Genomic DNA, 22,500 nt, shown 5'->3' on the forward strand with positions numbered 1-22,500 from the left:
ATAATAATGATAATAATAATGGTAGTAATAATAATAATAATAATAATAATAATAATAATAATAATAATAATGATAATAAAGATAATAATTGTGGATAATGGAGACTTGTGATTTGATATTCCGAATAATGTGAACTACCTATTTACATTTACATTTGAGTGTTGTGATTTTCATTCAGCCGGAGGGTGACCCACACTCCCTAAACGAAGATTTTCTTCGCTTCTTCTTCATACCCTTGAGTAAAATCGTCTTTATATATATATATATATATATATATATATATATATATATATATATATATATATATATATATGTGCGTGTGTTGATTCCTTTAATAGGCCGAGAGTGACCCTACACGCGAATAAAGTCGCCTGACAATAACTAAAACACTGTAAAGTCATCCTTCTATATCTGGTGAACTTTGATTCATTTTGTGTCGTCAAGCAAGAAACTTCTGGTCTTGACCAGGCGGCTTCATTCAGGCGCGCCACACGTCCCCTCTCGGCTCTAATTAGTGTCGAAACCTAGAGCACGAGTAACAATTGAGGGAGTCTGAGCCTCTAACTAATGAGTGGGAGGCTCTAGGTCCCAAACTAATTAATGGAGAATCCCTAGCTTCTAATTAGTGGTAGAACCCTATGTTATAATTAGTGACGAGGTCCTAGATTCTAGTATTGAAATCCTAGGTTCTCACTAATGATCAGGGGACTCCTGGGCTCTAAGTAATTAGTGGGGAGCTCCAAGTTCTAATCAATTAGTGGGAAGAGGGGAGACCCCTGTATTCCAATTAATTTGGGGGACAGTAGGGGACCCCTGTGTTTGAATTAATTAGTGGGAGGTGCCCTAGGCCATGTGCGTTCCTTCTAGGTCCCACTGCAGCAAGCGGGAGAAACGGGATCCCGAAGCCTTCCCGCGCCGAGACGCCGCCGCCATCACCTCCTCAGAGTAAGGAGGGAGGACCACCACCAGCAGCAGCAGCAGCACCGGAGGAGAAGGAGGAGAAGGAGGAGGAGGGGGAGGAGGAGGAGGAGGAAGAGGAGGATGATGGTGTCACCTCCCCCTCCTCTCCCCTTCTCCCCCTCGTCCCTTCTTCCGTTCTCCCCCTCGTCCCCTCTTCCTCCCTACAGAGGACATTGAAAACCCAAAGTGTGTCGGAGGGACAGAAACCGGTGTGTTCAGTCGACGGCGTGGTTTTGGTGATGATTGTCATACTTTCGTGATGTCTCTCTGTTCTGCTTCTTTTTGTTGTTGTTGTTGTTGTCGATTTTTGGATCTTTGGTTTGCTTGTTTGTTTGTTTGTTTGTGCGTGGCCTTGCCCGGCAGCTTTCAAGTGCATGATAGTCTTGCTGTTGTTGTTGCAGTCATTGATATCATCGAGACATTTGTCACTACTTCTGCATTATCATTCGATCATTATTAGTTTCCATCACTATTATTATAATTATTACTATTATTATTATGATTACTACTGTTATCATCATTATCATCATTATCATTATTACTACTGTTATCATCATTATCATTATTATCAGTTATTATCGTTATTATTGTTATTATTACCGTTATTGTTATTATTATCATAATTTCCATCGTTATCATTTTGGTCCGTATTATTTCTGTACATTTTATCTTGTTATTATTATTTTCATTATCATTATTCCTGTTGGTACCTTTGCCATTACCTTAATCATAATTATATTTCCCTCATTGCTATATCTTGTGCTTTCTTTGTTGTGCTTTGTCATGTGACACCTTTATTTGTCAACAATTTTATCTGTAGAAAGGCATCAACGCCATAGGTGAGGGCAAACCTCTCACATTTTAAGCAAATTTTTCATTTCCCCCCACTCTTTAGTGGGCTTTCCACGTAACCAGATTTTGTGCGACTTCAAGTGGATGAAAAATAATTTTCTTTAGAAGAATCGACAGAATATTTTTTTCGTATCTTTAGGTTTTGTCTTTTTTATATTTAAAGTGTGAAATATTTCCACACCATTTCGTTCCTACATTTAGGTTCTCTTAGTTTTCACATTAATTACATCCCCATTACACAATACAACAACACAAGACAATACAATACAACAGTACAGAGGAATACAACACTCATACATACATATATTGTATAAATGGTTATCCCCGCCGGTATTCGAATCGCAGACGCTTCAATCACGAGTCTAGGGTTCGATACCCGCCTGGTGTATGTAATCGTTTATCAAATAGAAACTAATTATTCTCGGATCCAGTGAAACAGAGTATTGTTTTTAAATCCCTCTAGCTCAGCTAGGTTAGGTTCTGCGGCTTTTTGCTTCGACTAACCTAACCTAACATCACCTATTATACCCATCCTAACCCAGCCTGACTTTTCCTAACCTAACACAACTTATCCTAACCAATTCCAGTCGCAGAGACGCAGCCTGGTCCAAAGAAGTGAACATCTACAAGCACATTACGAATATATCCACAAACCAAGATATGTACACATACACACATACAAGTATTTCATAGATTTACTTAGTCTAAACATTCATAACGTGTATATACATAATATACTTATGTGTACTGACGGCATCCCTAAACAGCACACCATAGGGATGCGGTTTCCAACACTTGCATGTCTGTTTGCACTTTTCATGGAATTCATAATGTACAGATTTCTCTTGAACATGATCATATATATATACATTATCTGTTTTATTATCACGTATATATATATATATATATATATATATATATATATATATATATATACACACATATATATGGGCAAGATATTTTCTCTTATACATACTTCATTGAAAGTGATGGTCAATTGTGCATTTATTAGTTTCTTAAATAATAAATGCACAATGAGCCAGCACTTTTAATTATATATATATATATATATATATATATATATATATATATATATATATATATATACACCAGTATATATACATACGCGTGTGTATGGTTTCAAAGCCTACGAACTTATAGACTGGTATTCTTCCACAGTGAAGTGATAAGTGAAGTGGCACCTGCCATGCCCTCCCGTCGATAACACTTCCCCATCTTACATTTCCATTTCTCTCGTTTCTCGCAGGGACGAGTCTGGTACCAACAGTCTGCTTATCCAGCAGTAACCCAGGAGACTGCAGCGGCGCCCCGACGTGTCGCCTCCCGCACCCGGTGGTCCCCCCGTGCTGCTACAACCTCAGCTGTTGTGATTCCGACTACAGCTTAGAGTGCGGCTCCCCCTCCTCGCACGTGGCGCTGTGCATGCGGGCTCTCCTGGACACTCTCCCGTCGTCGACCTGCGATCCCCGCCCCCAGCACCTCCCGCCAGTCACCCAGCGTGCCTTCGGCTTCGATTCGGCCTGTGTCCGACTGCCCGACACCACCACCGCCACCCACCACCCGCCAGGGGCCTCCTCGTGCTCCTCAGCCTCGACGTGCTCGTCCTCCTTGTACAGCGAGGGGGGCACCGCCAAGGGCTGCTTTATTACCGAACTCACCGGGAGCTCATCTTCGTCTGAGCACCTTCACCATCACCACCACCACCACCACCACCACCACCGTAGCCAGCTCTACCACTACCACCACCACCACCATCATCACCAGTTCCATAACAACAACAACAACCACCTCCAACAACAGCAACAACAACAGCAACAACAGAAACAACTACAGCACATCAGTCATCTTAAACAGTGTCAATGGAGTACCACGTCTTCATCCTTGAAGACTTTACGTTGCAGTGACGAGGTCGTCCTCCCGCCCGTGTCCTCCTCTTCCTCCTCCTCCTCCTCCTCCTCATCGTCGTCATCTGTCTTCAGTCGACAACACGTCAACGCCCCCGTCAACGACTCCTGCAGTAGCGTCGACAGTAAGGCGGCCCTGCTTCCTTGTTGCCACGCTCCTCCGGATCACAACAACCAAGACGAAACGGTCTCGGAGTGCTCGTACAACAGCGCATCTTTGGCTGACTACCACCTCTACGAAGAGATCCTTTACGAATTGGTTCCTCCCGTCAAGCCCGAGTCCCGCTCAGCCACGCCTCCGCCCCTGCCAGCAAGACCGGCCAACCTCCTCAGACCCGACGCCCTGACACCCATGAGACAGGCCATGACGCTGCAGCCGCCGTCGCAGCCCCCTCCACAGCCACCACAGTCCAGCCCCTCAGCGACCCAACCCCAACCCGAAGTGTCTCCTTCGAAAGAGGCACCAGCATCATCAGCACCCCCTCGGTCTTGTCCTCCCGAGAAGTCTTACATGGCTTCCCTGGAGTCCCTCAACAAGGTCCTCCCTGTCAATGGGAACTGCGACTGCGCAGCGATGCGACAGACCCTCCAGAGTCCGGTGGCCTCGCCTCCTCTTCCTCCTCCGAAGCCTCCCGAAGTTCAGTATCTGCCCCACACGGGCCGACCTCCTCTTCTCACTGTACTCCATCCTCCTCCGCCTCTGCCGGTGAAGTCCAACAGAAAGCCCATACCGCCGCCAAAACCTATTTTCAAAGAGTCTGGGCCAGTCTGCATCAAGACTCAAGCTGCAGCAGCTTCATGCCAAGTGCCCGGAGGAGCAACCTGTAGTGCCCTGAAGGTCAACGGGAACGTCGGCAGTGAGGCTGCTAAAGGCGCCTGCAGCAGCGAAGGGGCATTTCAGCAGCAAGGTGCCCGTCAGCAGTTGGTCCTGAGTCCGCAGGAGGGTTCCTTCAGCCAGAATGCGAAACCTGAGCAGGAGGACCAGAGTTATCCGAAGTCGGTCAACAGACGAAGTAACCTTTATTCCATATTCAGAGATCGTGACGACCGACGCTGTATTTCGGCATCCTTGGAACAAGAGTACAGAGGCGCTGGCACGACCACCACCGCCGCGACATCGTCCTCAGGCCACAACTACCAGCAGCAGCAGCAGCAGCAGCATCAAGCCTGCAAGCAACAACCGCAGACAAAACAAAACGAGCTGCAGGAGCAACGACTACAAGATCAGGAGAAAAAACAAACCGATCAAAGACTACCAGAACAGAAACAGCAGAGGCACAGGCTGCAAGACCAGCGGTTGAAAGAACAGCGGCTTCAGGAGCAGAAGCACGTGGAACACCGACACCAAGAAAACATATCACAAGAGCAACTTCTTCAGGAGCAACGGTTGCACGGACAGCAGAAACAGCTCGAGAAGAGGCATAAAGACCATCGACCTCAAACGCAGCCGCTGCATCAAGAGCAAAGACATCGGGATCAACGGCTGCAGGAGCAACGGCAGCAGGACACTCGGCAGCAGCAGCAGCAGCAACAAGAGAAGGCGCCAGGACACCACCCTGCGGCTGCTTTTCCTTGCGGCGACCTCGCGGGTGGATCGCCTTGCGGGAAAGTGGCGGCCTCCTTGTCCGGCGCCTCAAAGGACGCTCTGGCTCGCAACCAGGAGGACGACTATGGCTTCCGAGTCGCTATTCAGGATGTATAAAGGAGACACTTCTCAAGGGCAGGGAAAGGAACCAAAGCCGATGTAAAATAGAAAGAAAAAAAGAAAAAAAGAAAAAAAGCAATTCCGAGTTGGACCGAAAGTGGAGTGAAGACTCTTTCTGTTTAGTTTTGTATGTGCCTATACAAGCCTTCCGTGGAAGACAAATGGAGGCCTCTAACAAGGACCTGACTGGAACAGTTTTGTTAGATCGTTTTTGAAGCTCATTGAAGACGTATCTTTGTTCGTTGAGGACATTCAGAAGTTCGAGAGGTCTTCAAATCGGGCTTACTCTCATCCTTTCAGTTATACGTAATTACAAGAAAACCACCGACCTTGACATTCCCTAATATAGGCGATGCAAAGACTCACCTCGCAGAGACAGGAACCGCTGCTCAAGTGAGACCTGTGTCAGCCCGAGCGGGGAAGCTGAGATTTTTTTTCTTAAAGCTCTACGTCTCAGAGGCTTCAACGGCTGCAAACGTTTTTCTTAATGTGTATGCAAGCGTGTACGTTTGTGTGTGTGTTTCTATGCATGCTTGTGGGTATGTGTTGCATTATATGTGAATGTAAATATTATATGTTTCCAAAAGTAATTTCACTCGACCTAGAAGTTAATTTATATGTACAGTACGTAAAATATGCAAACTACGGTAAGCTGGAGAGCACCGATGGGTGAACGAAGAGAGGTGATTACTCAGGATGCTAACTAACAGACTGCTCTTCTTGATGAGCCCCTTTTAACTGGAGGCGCGAGGTTGTCCACAAGGATAGAAGCTCTGGTCAACTACAGTGCCAGTCCCAGGGGACGAGGACGTTGACGGTGTGTGGCCAGACTCCTGTGCCCAACTGTGCAAACTATGACGGCGTCGTAGCAGAGGTTGACGTAGTCCCCGCCGCCGTCGTCAACAGTGCCGAGTGCAGGTGTAAAATGATTTACTGCTATCGGCAGTGCAGGTGCGATGATGTCACCACCAGGATTACAGGTGTTATTACTGCTATCATTTAGTAGTGTAGGCATTATGTTGTCACTTTTACCAGCAATACGAGTGTTGTATTGTTGCAGGTGTTGTGTTGTCATTACCAACAACTTAGGTGTTCTATTGTCAAAGTACAGGTGTTGTACTGCGACTACTAGTAGTGCAGGTGTTACTGTGTTGTCACTGCCAACAGTGTGAGCATTAGACGGTGATGATCAGCAGTGTACAGATGTTAGATTCTGGTGACCCAGGCTAATGATACAGGAATGTACCCTGAGACCAAGTGCAAGGATAGAGAGGCATGGCTCCAAGGACCTGGAGTAGGTGTCGATGCAACCTCCATCTTTATCGTAAAAGCGCCGCCGGACAAGACATGTGTTCTCATAGCGATCAACACTGCAGATTTTTTATACAACCACCATCCACATGATTTATATGTTATAACGACCAACCACGCAAATGTTCTTATACCATAACGACCAACACTACAGGTGTTCTCTCATGTACCGACCAGTTATGAATATGTTCAACTCTATCGAATGCAGGAGCTCATAGATTTACATACTCATGTGTATTTGCCCACACGTTCATGTAAGTGTGTGTTCTCACTCTTAAGCATACGACTACACATATACAGTATGCGTAATCCTCCATCTTCAAGTGCGTATGCCTATGTTCTCTTCCACACCTCCTTGTGTGTGTTTATTAAATTCTCAACTACACATACAGACACAATGGCGTATGTATGCCCACATGCTCACGTTTGAATGCCTATGCGTTCATATATGCACTAAAGCGGACAAATAAACTTGATTTAGGATATAACAAAACTATGCAAATACGTCTTACTAAGTATATGATGTTTTTCGTGTAATGATTTTCTTTTTTGTAAAGAAAAAAAATCTATTAATACAGCAAAAGCAGTAAATGATTTTGGATAGTTTTGGCATTGCATGGGTCAGGTTTATTTGCCCGCCATAGTACATGATTATGCTTAAGATATGCACTTGTGTACATGGTAATGTACATCCATATATGCATGTGCTTATTCATAATGATACATAGAAGATCATGACCCTCTCGTAAGATTCTCCTGCTTCATGTACATGCATGGCTGATGTTACACATGAATAACATGATGAGAAATAGCATGTGGCATGAGGAATACTACGTGGCATGTGGAGTAGTATGTGACGTGTAAATACAAGACGGTATGCGAAAGACTGACACAGTGATTGACCTGCGAATATCCAATGACGTGATGTTATGTGACAAATATCAGGGAATATGTGACATGCGAGGCGACTTCTTGTGAAATACTGTGTGACGTACGAAGTGCCAGGTGGCATCATGTGAAATACAGCGTGGATCGTGAAATTCTGTGTATTTTGCAAAATCCCTGGCGACGTGAATTAATAGGTAATAACCAATTAGAATACTTGTTGACACATAAGATACCTAACGACATCTTGGAAAAAAAGAATAATGAGTGACGTGGTGTAAAGTGACAATGCTGCACGACACAGAAATATTAAAGACATAAGGAATAATGTATGACAAGTGAAATCCTATATCCTAAAGATACCTTTGTCCGTGTGTGGGTGACTTGATTAGACTGTTCAACCCAATGTATTCGCTGACGACTTAGTTATCGGATGACATTTGATCTGTAAGAGGGACTGTACCATTTGGAATTCTATTGTGTGATGTTTGATGCAGTGAAGGGAAACGACGACCAGACCGAATCTCTCACAGGTCGAGGAAAGAGGTGACGTCACTACCACTCTCTGGCCCAGAAGCTCTCTCGTAGACTTGCAGCGAACTGCAACGCGGCGATGTGACAACCCCAGAACTCAAATCACGACATATCAAAGCGCCAATATTTTCCTTCGTTGTTGAGTATCTAATACATTTCTATATAATACACCAGTTCCCTTATAATAATAAGATTACTTTCCATAAACGAAGCTGAATTAAATGCGACAACAACGAAGGATATATTGTCAGGTTTATTACGTCGCAGACTGGGTTCGGTGTGTCCACGTTGGTATTTCAAAAGAAGAAAAAAAATCCGATGAACACCAGGTGATTTCAATCAGTTTAGGGTTGGACACGGAAGTCTTGAGACCTCGTCTTTTGTCCTAAGGTCATCCCTCGACTGAATAAAATTGCCTGGCGCCAACTGGAATAAAGTATGTAAAGTGTGTGATGCGAGTCTATCCAGAGAGTGTTAGCGTCGGACACCACAATGCACAACCACCACCGTTTGGACTTAACATTCTGATCTTCTGTCTGTCACCACTGGGTCCTACATATATATACATATATATATATATATATATATATATATATATATTTACATATACATATATTGCCGTCTGCATCATATGATATATTGTCACCATTGTCCATCTTATCCCCCCTATTCTGCCTTGTATCATGTTTCCATAAAGTTTTCAATTGTTTCTACAGAGCATTGTTGTTTTGTTTTCTGATCCTTTTACCCGAGTACTTCCTCTGAGATATCAAACTGATGATGATACATTTCTTAAAATGATTCTTTCTTGTCTGGCACGAGGATTGGCGTGTCACTTTTCAAAGTGGAACAAGTAATATTATCATCAATATGACGATCGATATTATTGCTGTTATCATTACTACTATTATCACTGATTATAAAGGGAAGAAAGAAATCAAATTGGATGCAGGTAGATGAAACCAAAAGAAAAGGAAGATTGGAAAAACGACCAGTGAAGACAGCTGACAGAGAAGTATTCTATTTTGTCAATAATAAAACACTTCTTATCTACACCTGAAGACAATACCGCACCGAAGAGATGGAGACTCGGTGATATTTAAGGAGGGTAGCAGAACAAAGGGAAATATGAATTAAAAAAATTATACATATATATATATATATATATATATATATATATATATATATATATATATATATATATATATATATGCAAAATGATCACTACAATAAACACGTGATCCAAAAAGTTGCTGGTAACCACAAAAGAAAATCCGGAAAGAAACAGAATTCTCAAGCGCTTTCGTGTTGTTCACATCTTCAGGGAAATACAAATGAAAATGGTAATACAGTAAGGTTTAAAAGACAAGAGACTAAACACTAGGAAAGGCACTGTCAATGTGCACTGATAGTTCCTTCCTAGTGTTTAAGTCTATTGTCTTTTAAACCTTACCGTATTATCATTTTTATCTGTGTTCCCCTGAAGGCAATAGAGAAAGCGAGATATCTGAGGTGAGTATCGGTTTGAGGCAGGGGTGTATAATGTTGCCGTGGTTGTTTAATCTGTATACGAGTATGTATGGAGCAACAAGAACAATAAAAGCAATAATTATGAGTATGGAAGTATATTTGGAGAGCTGGTCAAGAACAGTTGATGAATAGTCTCGTGAGTTAGAATGACACTGTTCTGTTCGATGAATCAGAAAAATGTTTACAGTGAGACGACTTGGTAAGGTATGTTGGAGAAGAGAGCCGAAAGTAGGGTTCTACTGGGATCCAAGAGCAGAGGGCACAGATACACAAGAAAGAGAAATAACGAAGAAAAAGATGATTGATAGGGTGAAGGAGGGGTAGAATGTAGTAGGGGCTTTAAGAGCCGTACAGAAAAGAATGCTAATGGAAGCAACGAAAGGAATACACGAAGCGGACCTTTGTGCAACGTATCCCTGATGTCGATCCTACTCATAGGGTTGTCTCCACAAGAGGCAACCTTCGATGAAGGAGACGATGAGGACGTCCACAAAATTCATGGCAGAGCAAGTTGATGGAACCTATCCAGAGTTGTCTGGAATAGGAAGGGAGGGTGGCTGGGTACATGGGAATCTGTTCGGACAGACCGTGGGGACCGGAACTTGCGTTTGAGTGAAGCAACGCGCTTCCTGGTGTATGCCCCCAACTGATGATGATGCTGATGATGACCACTGTGTATGGGAGTGAGGTCTGGACGATGTGTGCAAGGGAAATACATCGTGGAGAGAAAGTGGAACGGTGGTGCTTAAGGCCAAGTGCTGCGTCACGAATCTGACGGAAGGCGAATCGAAGGAGCACGAGAAAGGATAAGAGTACAGACAGAACTTGGAGAAAGAACAGAACAGGCCATCTTGAGGCGGCTAGGTCATAGTATGAGAATGGATGAGGATAGACATTATCATATGACTCAAGAAGTTGTGGAGCAGATCAAGGGAAAGATGGATAGATGATGTGAATGTCAGGATGTCGAACAAGCAAAAACGTGTGCAGATAAGTGTTAAATGAGTGTAAGATGCACAGTGAATAAGATGACAGAATCGATGGGGAAGTCATGTGGTGCAATGTTTTCATGGTGAAAGTAGGAAGGAATATTTTGAAAAACAATACAAGGGGTTACGATACTTCTCTTTCATGACTGGCTATCTCTTCTCGTGGGTAATGGAGTATTGGCTGAATATATATATATATATATATATATATATACATATATATATATATATATATATATATACATATATGTATATATACATACATATATATATATATATATACTGTATATATATTGCATATATATATATATATATACTGTATATATGTATATATACATATATATATATATATATGTATGCATACGTGTAATATGTATATATATATATATATATATATATATGTATATATATATATATATATATACCTATTATATTCATACATATACTTGTACAAAGGGCTTTTTCCTCCTTACAAGGGAAGTAGCCAAAGTCACCCATTTCATCCTCAAATACTCCACTCCAGTTCACCAATCCTCCCTCCCTCTTTTCTTGGCTCGTCCTGGATGATGGGTCATCCCTGCATTTCGCACACCGATCTGAATCAGAAGCAACGCAGCAGGACATACCACATCCACAGCAAGGCCGCTTCATTGAATTGGCGACCCCCCTCCCCTCCGTCCCCTCATGCAGAAAACGGGGAGAAAATCCTTCGGGCTGCATCAAAATATCATTCACACATACTCCCTAACCTCCCATCCCCCACCCACTCCGTTTCCATGCATCACAGCATCACCCATAAACAACCGTTCTCCACTCACACTTATGTTCTGTCCTCTCCCTTCCTTGCTCAACAGACATCCCCCTCTTTCCCAACGCCCCTTTCACCCCATCTCATCCTTTGTCGTCCCCTCATGTTCACTCCATCCACTTCTGCCTTCCACACTTCTTTTACTAATCTTTCTTCACTCATTCTTTCCATGTGTCCAAAATATCTCACTACTCTTTCACCAACCCTGTCTCCCAACTCCTTTTTCACCCCCGCTCTCCTCCTCATCTCCTCGTTTCTCATTTTATTCATCCTAGTATCCACTACAATACTTCTCAGACATTTCATCTCAAACACATTTAAACTTTTTCTTCCTCCCTTGTGTTCCATGCTTCTGCCCCATACAGTGCTGTCGGCAACAATCGCCCCTTCATACAATTTCCTCTTAGTATCTATTCCAAAATGTCCATTTCCCATTACACTTTTTAATTCACCAAGGTATTTACTTGCTTCTCTCAATCTACATTTTACTTCTACCTCCACTCCTCCCTTTAACGCCACATTCGCACCCAAATATTTAAAACTATCCACTTCCTTCAGTCTCTCTCCCTTAATACTCACTTCCAATTAGCTGCCAACCTATCCCCTTGTATATCTCATCACCTTAATTTTAACCACGTTTATTTTTAACTTCCTTCTTTCGCACACCTTCCCAAACTCGTCATTAACTTCCTTAATTTCTCCTCTGATCCTGGTACAAGCACAGTGTCGTCAGAAAACAACAACTGGCTTATCTCCCGTTTTTCTCCATTTTATTAACAATCTCCAATCCCCGGACCATTAACCTTGCATTCACCTCTCGCACCAACCCATCCATGTATACATTGAACAGCCATGACGACAGACACATTCCAGGCGAAGTCGCACCTTTACCTCAAACCCCTCGCTGTCTCCATTTCTAATTCTAACACAAGATTTACTACTCTCGTAAAAACTCTTGACTGCTTTTAACAGCTTTCCTCCTATCCCATATATCTGCAATACCTCCCACAGTGCCTTCCTGTCTATCCTATCATAAGTCTTTTCCAAATTCTAAAGGCACAAAAACATCCTTACTTTTTCCTAAAGCTTTCTCACATATCTGCCTTACCACAAAAATCTGATCCACGCAACCCCTACCTGCCCTAAACCCACACTGTTCCTCACCAATTACTCCCTCTCTTCCTCTCCTAATCCTCTAAATTATAACCCTTCCATAAGCCTTCCCAACTATCCCGCTGAAATTACTACACTCACACTTGTCCCCTTTTCCCTTATAAAGCGGGACTATACAGGCAGTCCTCCAGTCCTTCGGTACTCTACCCTCTTTTAGACAAATATTAAACAACCTCACTAACCAGTCCACCATCACTGTACCTCCTTTTTAAAACTCTTCACATGAGACCCATCTAACCCAGGTGCCATACCTGCTCTTATCATTTTGATAACTGCTTTCATCTCATCCTTCCTTATTTCTCCTCCATTTTCCTCACTCATCACTGTAATTTTCTTAGCGCTTCACACTGCAACTATCTTTCCCTCCGTATCCTCCTTCACATTTAACAACCCTCTAAAATATTCTGTCCATCATCCTCTTACCGCCGTCTCTTTCATTATCATTTCTCCATCTACACTTTTTGCCCTTTCTTCTCTACTTAAATCGCCTCCCGTTCCTCTCTTAATTTCCTTCCAAAACATGATTTTATTACTTTCAAAATTTTTCTGTCATACTCTTCCGCCATTTCACATCTCTATTTTTTCCCCTTGATCTTGTGTTTTACTTCTCTTCTTTTTTCTTTCTACCTCTCATATGATTTTCTCGTCCTATTTTGCATATATATATATATATATATATATATATATATATATATATACATACATATATATTCATATATATATACAATATATAATATATATACACATACACATATATATACATATATTATATACATATATATATATATGTATATATATATGTATATATATATATATATATATATATATATATATATATATGTATGTATGTATATATGTGTATATATACACACTATTATTACTACTAACAAATGACTCCGCCCAGCGCTGGACGAAAAAAACCCGATGATATCAGCGATTGCAGACTTCTACGGATGGCGGAGGTCCACGACCCGCCAGCTCTTTTTGTCGATCTCGGTAAGTTCTGCCCGAAGGTCAAGGCACTTCTGGAGCCACTATAGCATTATCATTGACCACTTCAGTACGAGTCAATTTCTCGCGCGCAGCATCGGCTGCCATAAGTACGATGCATCACACTAATCGCATCATAAAATATAAGGTCATTGTTGTATTACTCGTTCTCTTTTGTAGTAGTACCATTAAGAGCATAAGATTATAAGAACGGAGGAGACTGAGAGAGATTATAAGGCCTACACTAGTCAGTTCCATGTCCCTCGCCACGAGGACACTGCAAAAGGCCATAAGGCCTACACTAGGATTTATGGCCACCTGTCATCCCTATCCATAAATTTTTCTAATCATCTCTTAAGACAACTGTTTTAACATTCACTGCATGGTTGTTACTAAGTCTATTCTATTCGTTAACCACTCTGCCGGTAAACCAGTTCTTGCCTATTTTCTTCTCAGACCTAAATTTGTCTAATTCAAATCTAATTTGCCTGACACTGGTAGATCCTTCCCAGGGTACCCGAAGAGCACCAAAACAAACCATATATATATATATATGTATATGTATATATATATATATATATTTATATATATATATATATATATATATATGTATATATGTATAAATATATGTATATAAATATATATAATATGTAAATATACATTATATAAATATATATATATATAAGTATATATATGCATATATATATATATATATGTATATATACATATATATATGCATATGTATATGTATATACATACATATACTGTATATATATATATATATATACAGTATATATATATATATGTATATATAAACACTAATATATATATATATATATATATATATATATATATATATATATATATATATGTATATATATATCACAGGTGAGAAATGTAGTAACACATTTGTAAATCACAACTAACACCACAGTCGGACGAAAGAAAAAGTTGCGTAAGCGGAACTATATATTTCGATTGCTACCTGCAATCCTCTTCAGTAGTACTGAAGAGGATTGCAGGTAGCAATCGAAATATATAGTTCCGCTTACGCAACTTTTTCTTTCGTCCGACTGTGGTGTTAGTTGTGATATATATATATATATATATATATATATATATATATATATATATATATATATATATATATACACATAGTGTATATATGTATAATGTATATAATAGATATCAGTTGCTAATTATAAAAGAAAAATGAGTGATTTAGTATGAAGGGATGTCACAAAAAAAAAAAAAAAATCATCCCACTCCCATAAAGTGGAAGTGAGAAACCCCTGGCAGGGCAAGCCCTGTCAGTTGCGGCATGCCGTTTCTTTTTCTTCTTCTTCTTCTTCTTCTTCTTCTTCTTTTAGGCCGGTGTTTGGGTCACCTCCCCGCCCAGCCAGGACTGTCGGGACCCAGCTCAACAAACCACGCAGCGGGTAAAGGAAATCGACCTCACGACCACCTGCTCACGAGTTCGACACGATATCCACCCACTGGGCTACTTAAATACTGATTTTGCATAAAATGCGGTCAATATCCAAGCCACCACCCTACAACTGACCCACGTTTACACAGTGGTAGAGTTCCCGGCCGCCACTACGGCGGTCCGGGTTCGAATCCCGTCCAGGGCTGAAATAATTTCAGTATCGCTGCGCTGCGAGTCGTGACCCCAACTTTCGTGGGCGGGGAGTTGGGTGTGTATGTGTGGGTGTAAGTAAGGTCACAGCATTACCCATAGATCGGTCATATATGAGCCCTGAGCTCTCTTCCGGGAAGGAAATAGCTGTCGATAACGAGTCCAACACGTGATCCAAGACCATGGTGAAACTCACATTGTCTTTATACACTTCAATGCGCACCTGAATACATTCATTATTCATTAATGAATGTGATACTCTCGAGTCTAGACACTCCACGTTGGCAGTGACAAAGACTTTGGAGTTTCTTGTACTCCCAAACTCCCTCTGAGGACAGGGTCAATATGAGACATCTTAATCAAGAACTCCACGAAAGTTTACCCCGATGTGGTACAAGAATCGCTATTCCCAACCCCCCCCAACACCCCCAAACCCCCAACCCCCCCCCCAAAAAAAAAAAATCAAAGAATGCCTCCAAAATATTTCCAAAAAATATCACCCCGAAAAATATACCTAAAAATATCCTCCCCCCCACAAAAAAGAAAAGAAAGAGAAAATACTCCCCCTTAAAGAAAAAAAATATTCCCTGAATCTCCTTTAAAAAATTGTGATTTAATATATGTTTTTTTTTTTCCTGGAGAACCTGTGTGCCTCAGAGGCACCTCTGCAGCCAGGATCAACGCACGATGAGACACATTTCTGAATGTCGTCGTCACCTTTCTCTCCGTGATTGGGGCAATCTTCTCGTGTGAGAGGATATAATTAAAAAAAAAAAGAAAAAAAAACTAATAAAAGGATAAATAAATAGATTAATCAATTGATGAAATAAATACCTATATAAATGTAGATTAACAAAAATACAAGCAAATAGATTAATAAATAAACAAATAAATAAATAAACAAATAAACACAAATCTAAATAACCAAACAAAATGACTAAATGTGGAGAAATCTAAAACAATAATAAATGAACAAATAAATAAATAAACACATCTAGAAAATTAATAAACGCGGCAAATCTAAAAGAATAACAAATAAACAAATAAATAAGTGATTATACAAAATTAAAACCTAAATGACTGAGTCGCTAGCTATCTCCTGAAAGACGACACCAGAGGTGAAAACTAAAGCTCATTTATTTTGGGATGGGAAGGGAGGAGGAGGAGGAGGAGGTTAGGAGGACGAGGAGGAGGAGGAGTTACATGGAGGACAAAGAAACAGCAAGAGACCTATTGGTCCTTACATGGCTGTTTCGGTACTTAACCTATTATCATCATAATCACCACCACCATCATTATCATCATCATCATTACTATTATTTCCTTCTTTTTCTTTCTCTTTTTTTTCTCCTTAATCTATCTAGAAGTAAATAATTCTGGTTGAGTATTTGTAGCTAAGTCAATGTCGAGACGTTTTTAGAATACCTCTACAGTGGAACAATGGATGACGTTGGATGGGAGACCCTTCCAACAACACAATTGGAAAAAGTATTTTGCCACGTCTGTTTGAAATCGTTTTCCTACAATCACAATGGACGACGTTGGATGGGAGACCATTCCAACAACACGATTGGAAAGAGTATTTTGCCACGTCTGTTTGAAATCGTTTTCCTACAATCACAATGGATGACGTTGGATAGGAGACCCTTCCAACAACACGATTGGAAAGAGTATTTTGTCACGTCTGTTTGAAATCGTTTTCCTACAATCACAATGGACGACGTTGGATGGGAGACCATTCCAACAACACGATTGGAAAGAGTATTTTGTCACGTCTGTTTGAAATCGTTTTCCTACAATCACAATGGATGACGTTGGATGGGAGACCATTCCAACAACACGATTGGAAAAAGTATTTTGCCACGTCTGTTTGAAATCGTTTTCCTACAATCTCAGGAGGAAGAAAAGGGGAGGGGGAAGTATAAATATGATAAGGGGAAAACCTAAAGAGGAAAAGAAAGATGAGAATCAGAACCGAGGGAGGAGGAGGAGGAAAGATGAAGCGATAATCAAGAACCATCTTGTGTAAAAAAAAAAAAAAAAATTCTGTATTAAAAGAAATAAAAATGATGTTAAGGAAAGAAAGTCGACAACGGATAAGATGGATTCGAATGAGACTGAAATTTGAGGGATTCAGAAAAGAATAAAAACTAAATTGTGAATAACGAAGTTCTTCAACAACAAATAAACAAAAATAGGGGAAACAATGAATTGCCAATTAATAGGGTATAAAACGAGAGTTCAAACGAACAAATAATAGACAAACTAAAACAGGAAGACAAATTAGGAACAACGAAATTCTTCAACAATAAGTAAACAAAAATAGGGAAAACGATGAATTGCCAATTAATAGGGTATTAAACGAGAGTTCAAACGAACAAATAACAGACAAACTAAAACAGAAAGACAAAGACTGGAGAAAAGAAAATGGAATGGGGCAGAGGAAACGAATAACACTTAGAAATATAGATACTAGAAACTCGTTGATTTGTTACAAGCAATGGAATGATTTGCCTCTAGCAGAATGCATTTATTGCGATTACTATTATTACTATAATTATTATCATCATTATCACCGTTAACAATATGATTATTGGTGTCATTACCATCAGTCTTAATGGTTACTCTATCCGATGAAAAAACATAAAAAGTTGAACTGGTTGGGAAGAGAATGGAGTCTTAATCCGAGTTTTATTCTTCACTCGTTTCGCTACAAGCTTTTTCAAAAGAGTACTGCCACTAGGAGAGGTATACAAACACAGGTGCATATATGCCACCTTGCCCTGTAGCACTATCCATTTCAACTTACCAGAACTTGTCTCAACACATAACATAAAAAGGTTAACATCAATGAATGGAACATAGAAAGGTAACAACTGATGAATTAGAAGAATTAGAGAGGAGAAATAAGCAATTGATAGAGATAGAAGTCAACAAACACTTGAGAGACAGGGAGAAAGAACACAACAGGTGAACACAGAAAAAAATCGTCTCAATAAAGAGAGAGAGAGAGAGAGAGAGAGAGAGAGAGAGAGAGAGGAGAATGTAGCTGGTGACGAGAGAGAGTAGACGTACCGAGACGCGAAATGAAACGAGGAAAGACAGAAAGAAAAAAAGAAAACAACAAACGGTAACATGAAATAAGACAAAAAAGAAAAAAACAAAGAAAGAAACGTGTGGTAGACAATGACGTGAGCAATGAGAAAGCTGCAACCTGAGAAGATGGGATGATCCTTGTGTGCACTCCACCTCCTCCACCTGCCTCCTCTTCCACCTACCTCCTCCTCCTCCTCCTCCCTCTCCTCCTCCTCCTCCACCACCACCATTAACGTGGTGCGTTCGTCTTCACTTGTGTGAGGCTTAATAGAATCACCTGGCGACAACACAGGCTCTTCATCCCCTTTCCTTCCCTTCCCTTCCCTACCTTCGTCCTTCTCTCATTCACCCCCTCTCCCTCCCTCCCTCCCTCCCAATGTCCTTCTCTCAATTCACTCCCTCCCTCTCTCCCTCACTCCCTCCGTCCGTCCTTCTCTCAATTCACTCCCTCCCTCTCTCCCTCACTCCCTCCCTCCGTCCTTCTCTCAATTCACTCCCTCCCTCTCTCCCTCACTCCCTCCCTCCGTCCTTCTCTCAATTCACTCCCTCCCTCTCTCCCTCACTCCCTCCCTCCGTCCTTCTCTCAATTCACTCCCTCCCTCTCTCCCTCACTCCCTCCCTCCGTCCTTCTCTCAATTCACTCCCACTCTCCCCCACTCCCTCTCTCTCTCCCTCCATCCCTCCCTTCCTCCGTCTTTCTCTCCTTCACTCCCTCTCTCCCTCGCCCCCCTCTCTCTCTCTCTCTCTCCCTCCCTTCGTCCTTCTCTCATTCACCCCCTCCCTCTTTCTCCCTCCGTCCTTCCCTCCCTCCCTCCGTCTTTCCCTCAATTCACTCCCTCTCTCTCTCTCCCTCCGTTCCTCCCTTTCTCCATCAATTTCTCCTTCATTCCCTCTCTCCCCAACTCCCTCTTTCTCCCTCCCTCCCTCTTCCCCCCTTTTCCTTCCTTCCTTTCTCTTTCTCTCTCTCCCTCCCTCCTATTCCAGTTTCATTTCTCCCTCCCTCTTTCTCTCCCTCCTTCCCTTTCTCTCTCTCTCCCTAACTCCCCTCTTTCTCTCCCCTTTCCTTTCTCCCTTCTTTTCTCTCTCTCTCTTCTTCTCTCCCTCACTCTCCTTCTCTCTCTCTCTCTCTTTCTCTCTCTCTCTCTCTCTCTCTCTCTCTCTCTCTCTCTCTCTCTCTCTCTCTCTCTCCCTCCCTCGAGTCCTGTCCGTGTGGAGGGAGGGACGAACCAATGACAACAAGGGGGAAGGACACGAGGAGGGAGGCTATCAAATTATGGAGGTCATCTGGGCTTGTCTTGACCTCTTTATTTCGAAATGTCCGCAGTCAACCTGAATAGAATCCTCCTGTCTTACTGTGCCTGCTGCACGTGTATAGGTATGTATATATGCATGCATGTACATATGCATGTATGTATGTATAAATGTATATACGTGCCCTTATATAAATGTATGTATGCACGTGTGTATAAATGTATGTATGGTTGCGTGTATGTATGTATGTATGTTATGTATGTATGTATGTATGTATGTAACCACAAAACCAAAATGTAGTTGCACATTTGTAAAATGTTTAAATATAACCCACTGTCGAAGACACAAAGTAAAAGAAATAGAAAATCTGTATATTTCGACCACAACTGTGGTCCTCTTCAGCTGAAAATGACCACAGTTGTGGTCAAAATGTACAGATCGTCTGTTTCTTTTGGTTTGTTTTTCCGACAGGAGGTTATATTTAAACGTATGTATCTATGTATGAATGTATGTATGTATGTATGTATGTATGTACCTATGTATGTATGTATGTACGTATGCATGTATGTATGTATGTATGTATGTATGTATGTATGTATGTACGTATGCATGTATGTATGTATGTATGTATGTATGTACGTATGCATGTATGTATGTATGTATGTATGTATGTATGTATGTATGTATGTATGTATGTATGTACGTATGTATGTATATATTTAGTACTCCGTCGGCATTAACCAGCGCTTCTGTCCTTGGGGACAATATCACAGTGAGGAGTCGCGGAACCACCGACGAGGGGGTGCTGGAGGGCAAGATATAAGGAGGGCAGTAGAACGCAGGGATAGTAGAAGTAGAAAGTGATCAGCATTCTTGTAAGAGCGGAGTCATCAATCATGAAAAAAGAATGTTAGCGATGACAGAAAAAAAAGTTGATATTAAGAGAAGCTTGACTATTCGCTGTACCTGAGGATTCAGAGAGAGAACCGAATAAAAGCGTCTGAGGTAACCCAGAAACAATACTAAAAGATGTACTGTCCCAAAAACGGTTAGGGTTGGGTGGGACATGGGTGGGCAACATTTGGCACGCGTGCCAAACATGGCACACTAACGACTTTTTTCTCCCGGCACACTAAATTCAGGGCTCACCTTAAAACAAATAAGTAGTAAATCTCCAACTTCTTTTGAATGGCCATTGGTAACCGCATACTGTCCTGGGCGGTGGACTGGGATCCTTGTAGGAGGTGAAGGGAGGAGGGAGTGAGGGAAGGAGGGGGCCTATACTCGTGTGTAAGGAGGCCTATCAATTATGTTACTCCGTTGGCACGTGAGAACTTTTTTGTATCAAATGTTTAGCCGATTTCGGCACGCACACTTTAAAAGGTTGCCCACCCCTAGGCCAGGTGATTCTATTCAGTTGAGGGAATGACCTCATGTTGATGGAGGCAAGTGACAAAATAAATAATTCATGGTAACAATGTATTTAATAAAAGTATAAAGGAAATTGCATGTTAAGACTGTGTGAGATGTGAGTTGGACTGAAAAAATGTAGTGACTAGGGAACAGAAAGAGAAACTTGGGTTATATAGAAGGAAGGATTCGGAGAAGTAAAAGGCTAACCGAACTCAAAGCTTTAGAGAGATAACCAACGACTTATAACAGTAACAGAGACATAGTTAAATGGAGAATTAAGATAGTAATTTAATAGATGAATTCTATAAGTCGCCTTACTTTCCCAGTTCCGCATTTTATCTTAAAAATATATAATAACAGAGGGATGCAAAAAGATATACCGTAGACGTTATATAGGTGGGAAAGAATATGAAATATAGTTGGAAATTTTGAATAGTTTCACAAAAGCACAAATGAAGAAAATTATGAGCTTTGGAAATGAAAAAGTCGAATCTGTGCTTCTTGAATTGTAAGGGACATGCAAACCCCGAAGTAAGAATTTCCTGTATATATATATATATATATATATATATATATATATATATATATATATATTTTTTTTTTTTTTTTTTTTTTTTTTTGCGGGTAACCACTAAGGAAATCGGAAGAAAACAGAAATTTCAAAGCGCTTTCGTGTAATTCACATCTTCAGGGGAATACAGAAAAAGTGTGTTACAAAGAGGTTTAAAAATAAGATTATACACTAGGAAAGGAACAGGCATAGTACGAGATGTCACAAGATTAAACACTAGGAAAGGAACTGGCACAATACAAGATGACACGAGATTATACACTAGGAAAGGAACTGGGAAAGCACAAAAAGTCACATATGAAAAAATAAGTCTTAGTACACAAAATGAGAAAGAAATCTAGAGAACAGCACAATTCACCAAATTAATTTTGGTCACCTACATGTATGTGACCAAAATTAATTTGGTGACATCTCGTACTATGCCTGTTCCTTTCCTAGTGTATAATCTTGTTATTTTTAAACCTCTTTGTAACACACTTTTTCTGTATTCCCCTGAAGATATGAATTACACGAAAGCGCTTGGGAATTTCTGTTTTCTTCCGATTTCCTTAGTGGTTACCAGCAAAATTTGTGGATCACGTGTTGTTTTTAGTGATTTTTCTGCACATATATATATATATATATATATATACATACATATATATGTATATATATATATATATATATATATATATATATATATATATATCACACTCATTAATCTCAATATTTATTCATTACTTTTCTATTTACATACATACAAATATAGCTACTACTTCCTCATAGCCGTTTCCCCAGTTTCCGAGCCGGAGAGAGTAGATTTACATCTGGATTTGGGGTAACAAAGAGCTGTCATGTTTCGTCTGCTGAGACACGCCGCAAGTGACTG

General features: G+C 40.9%; 1 protein-coding gene and 1 long non-coding RNA gene across 5 annotated transcripts in view; one reads left to right on the plus strand and one right to left on the minus strand.

Moving 5' to 3' along the window:
• LOC143024074 (uncharacterized) overlaps window positions 1-5,447 on the plus strand; it is a 290,998-nt gene extending 285,551 nt beyond the window's left edge. For all 4 annotated transcript variants that reach the window (XM_076182808.1, XM_076182806.1, XM_076182805.1 and 1 more), the window contains exon 4: window positions 3,080-5,447. In XM_076182808.1, the coding sequence (XP_076038923.1) occupies window positions 3,080-5,439 (2,360 nt within the window). In that variant the 3' untranslated portion in view covers window positions 5,440-5,447. The remainder of the gene's footprint in view (window positions 1-3,079) is intronic.
• Window positions 1-22,500, minus strand: part of LOC143024075 (uncharacterized) — a 216,354-nt gene that overhangs the window by 109,179 nt on the left and 84,675 nt on the right. The gene's annotated exons all lie outside the window — the stretch shown is intronic.

The sequence above is a fragment of the Oratosquilla oratoria genome, unplaced genomic scaffold, assembly GCF_046742065.1.
Source record: "Oratosquilla oratoria isolate Oo_2021 unplaced genomic scaffold, ASM4674206v1 SCAFFOLD88, whole genome shotgun sequence".
NCBI classification, from domain to species: Eukaryota; Metazoa; Arthropoda; class Malacostraca; order Stomatopoda; family Squillidae; genus Oratosquilla; species Oratosquilla oratoria.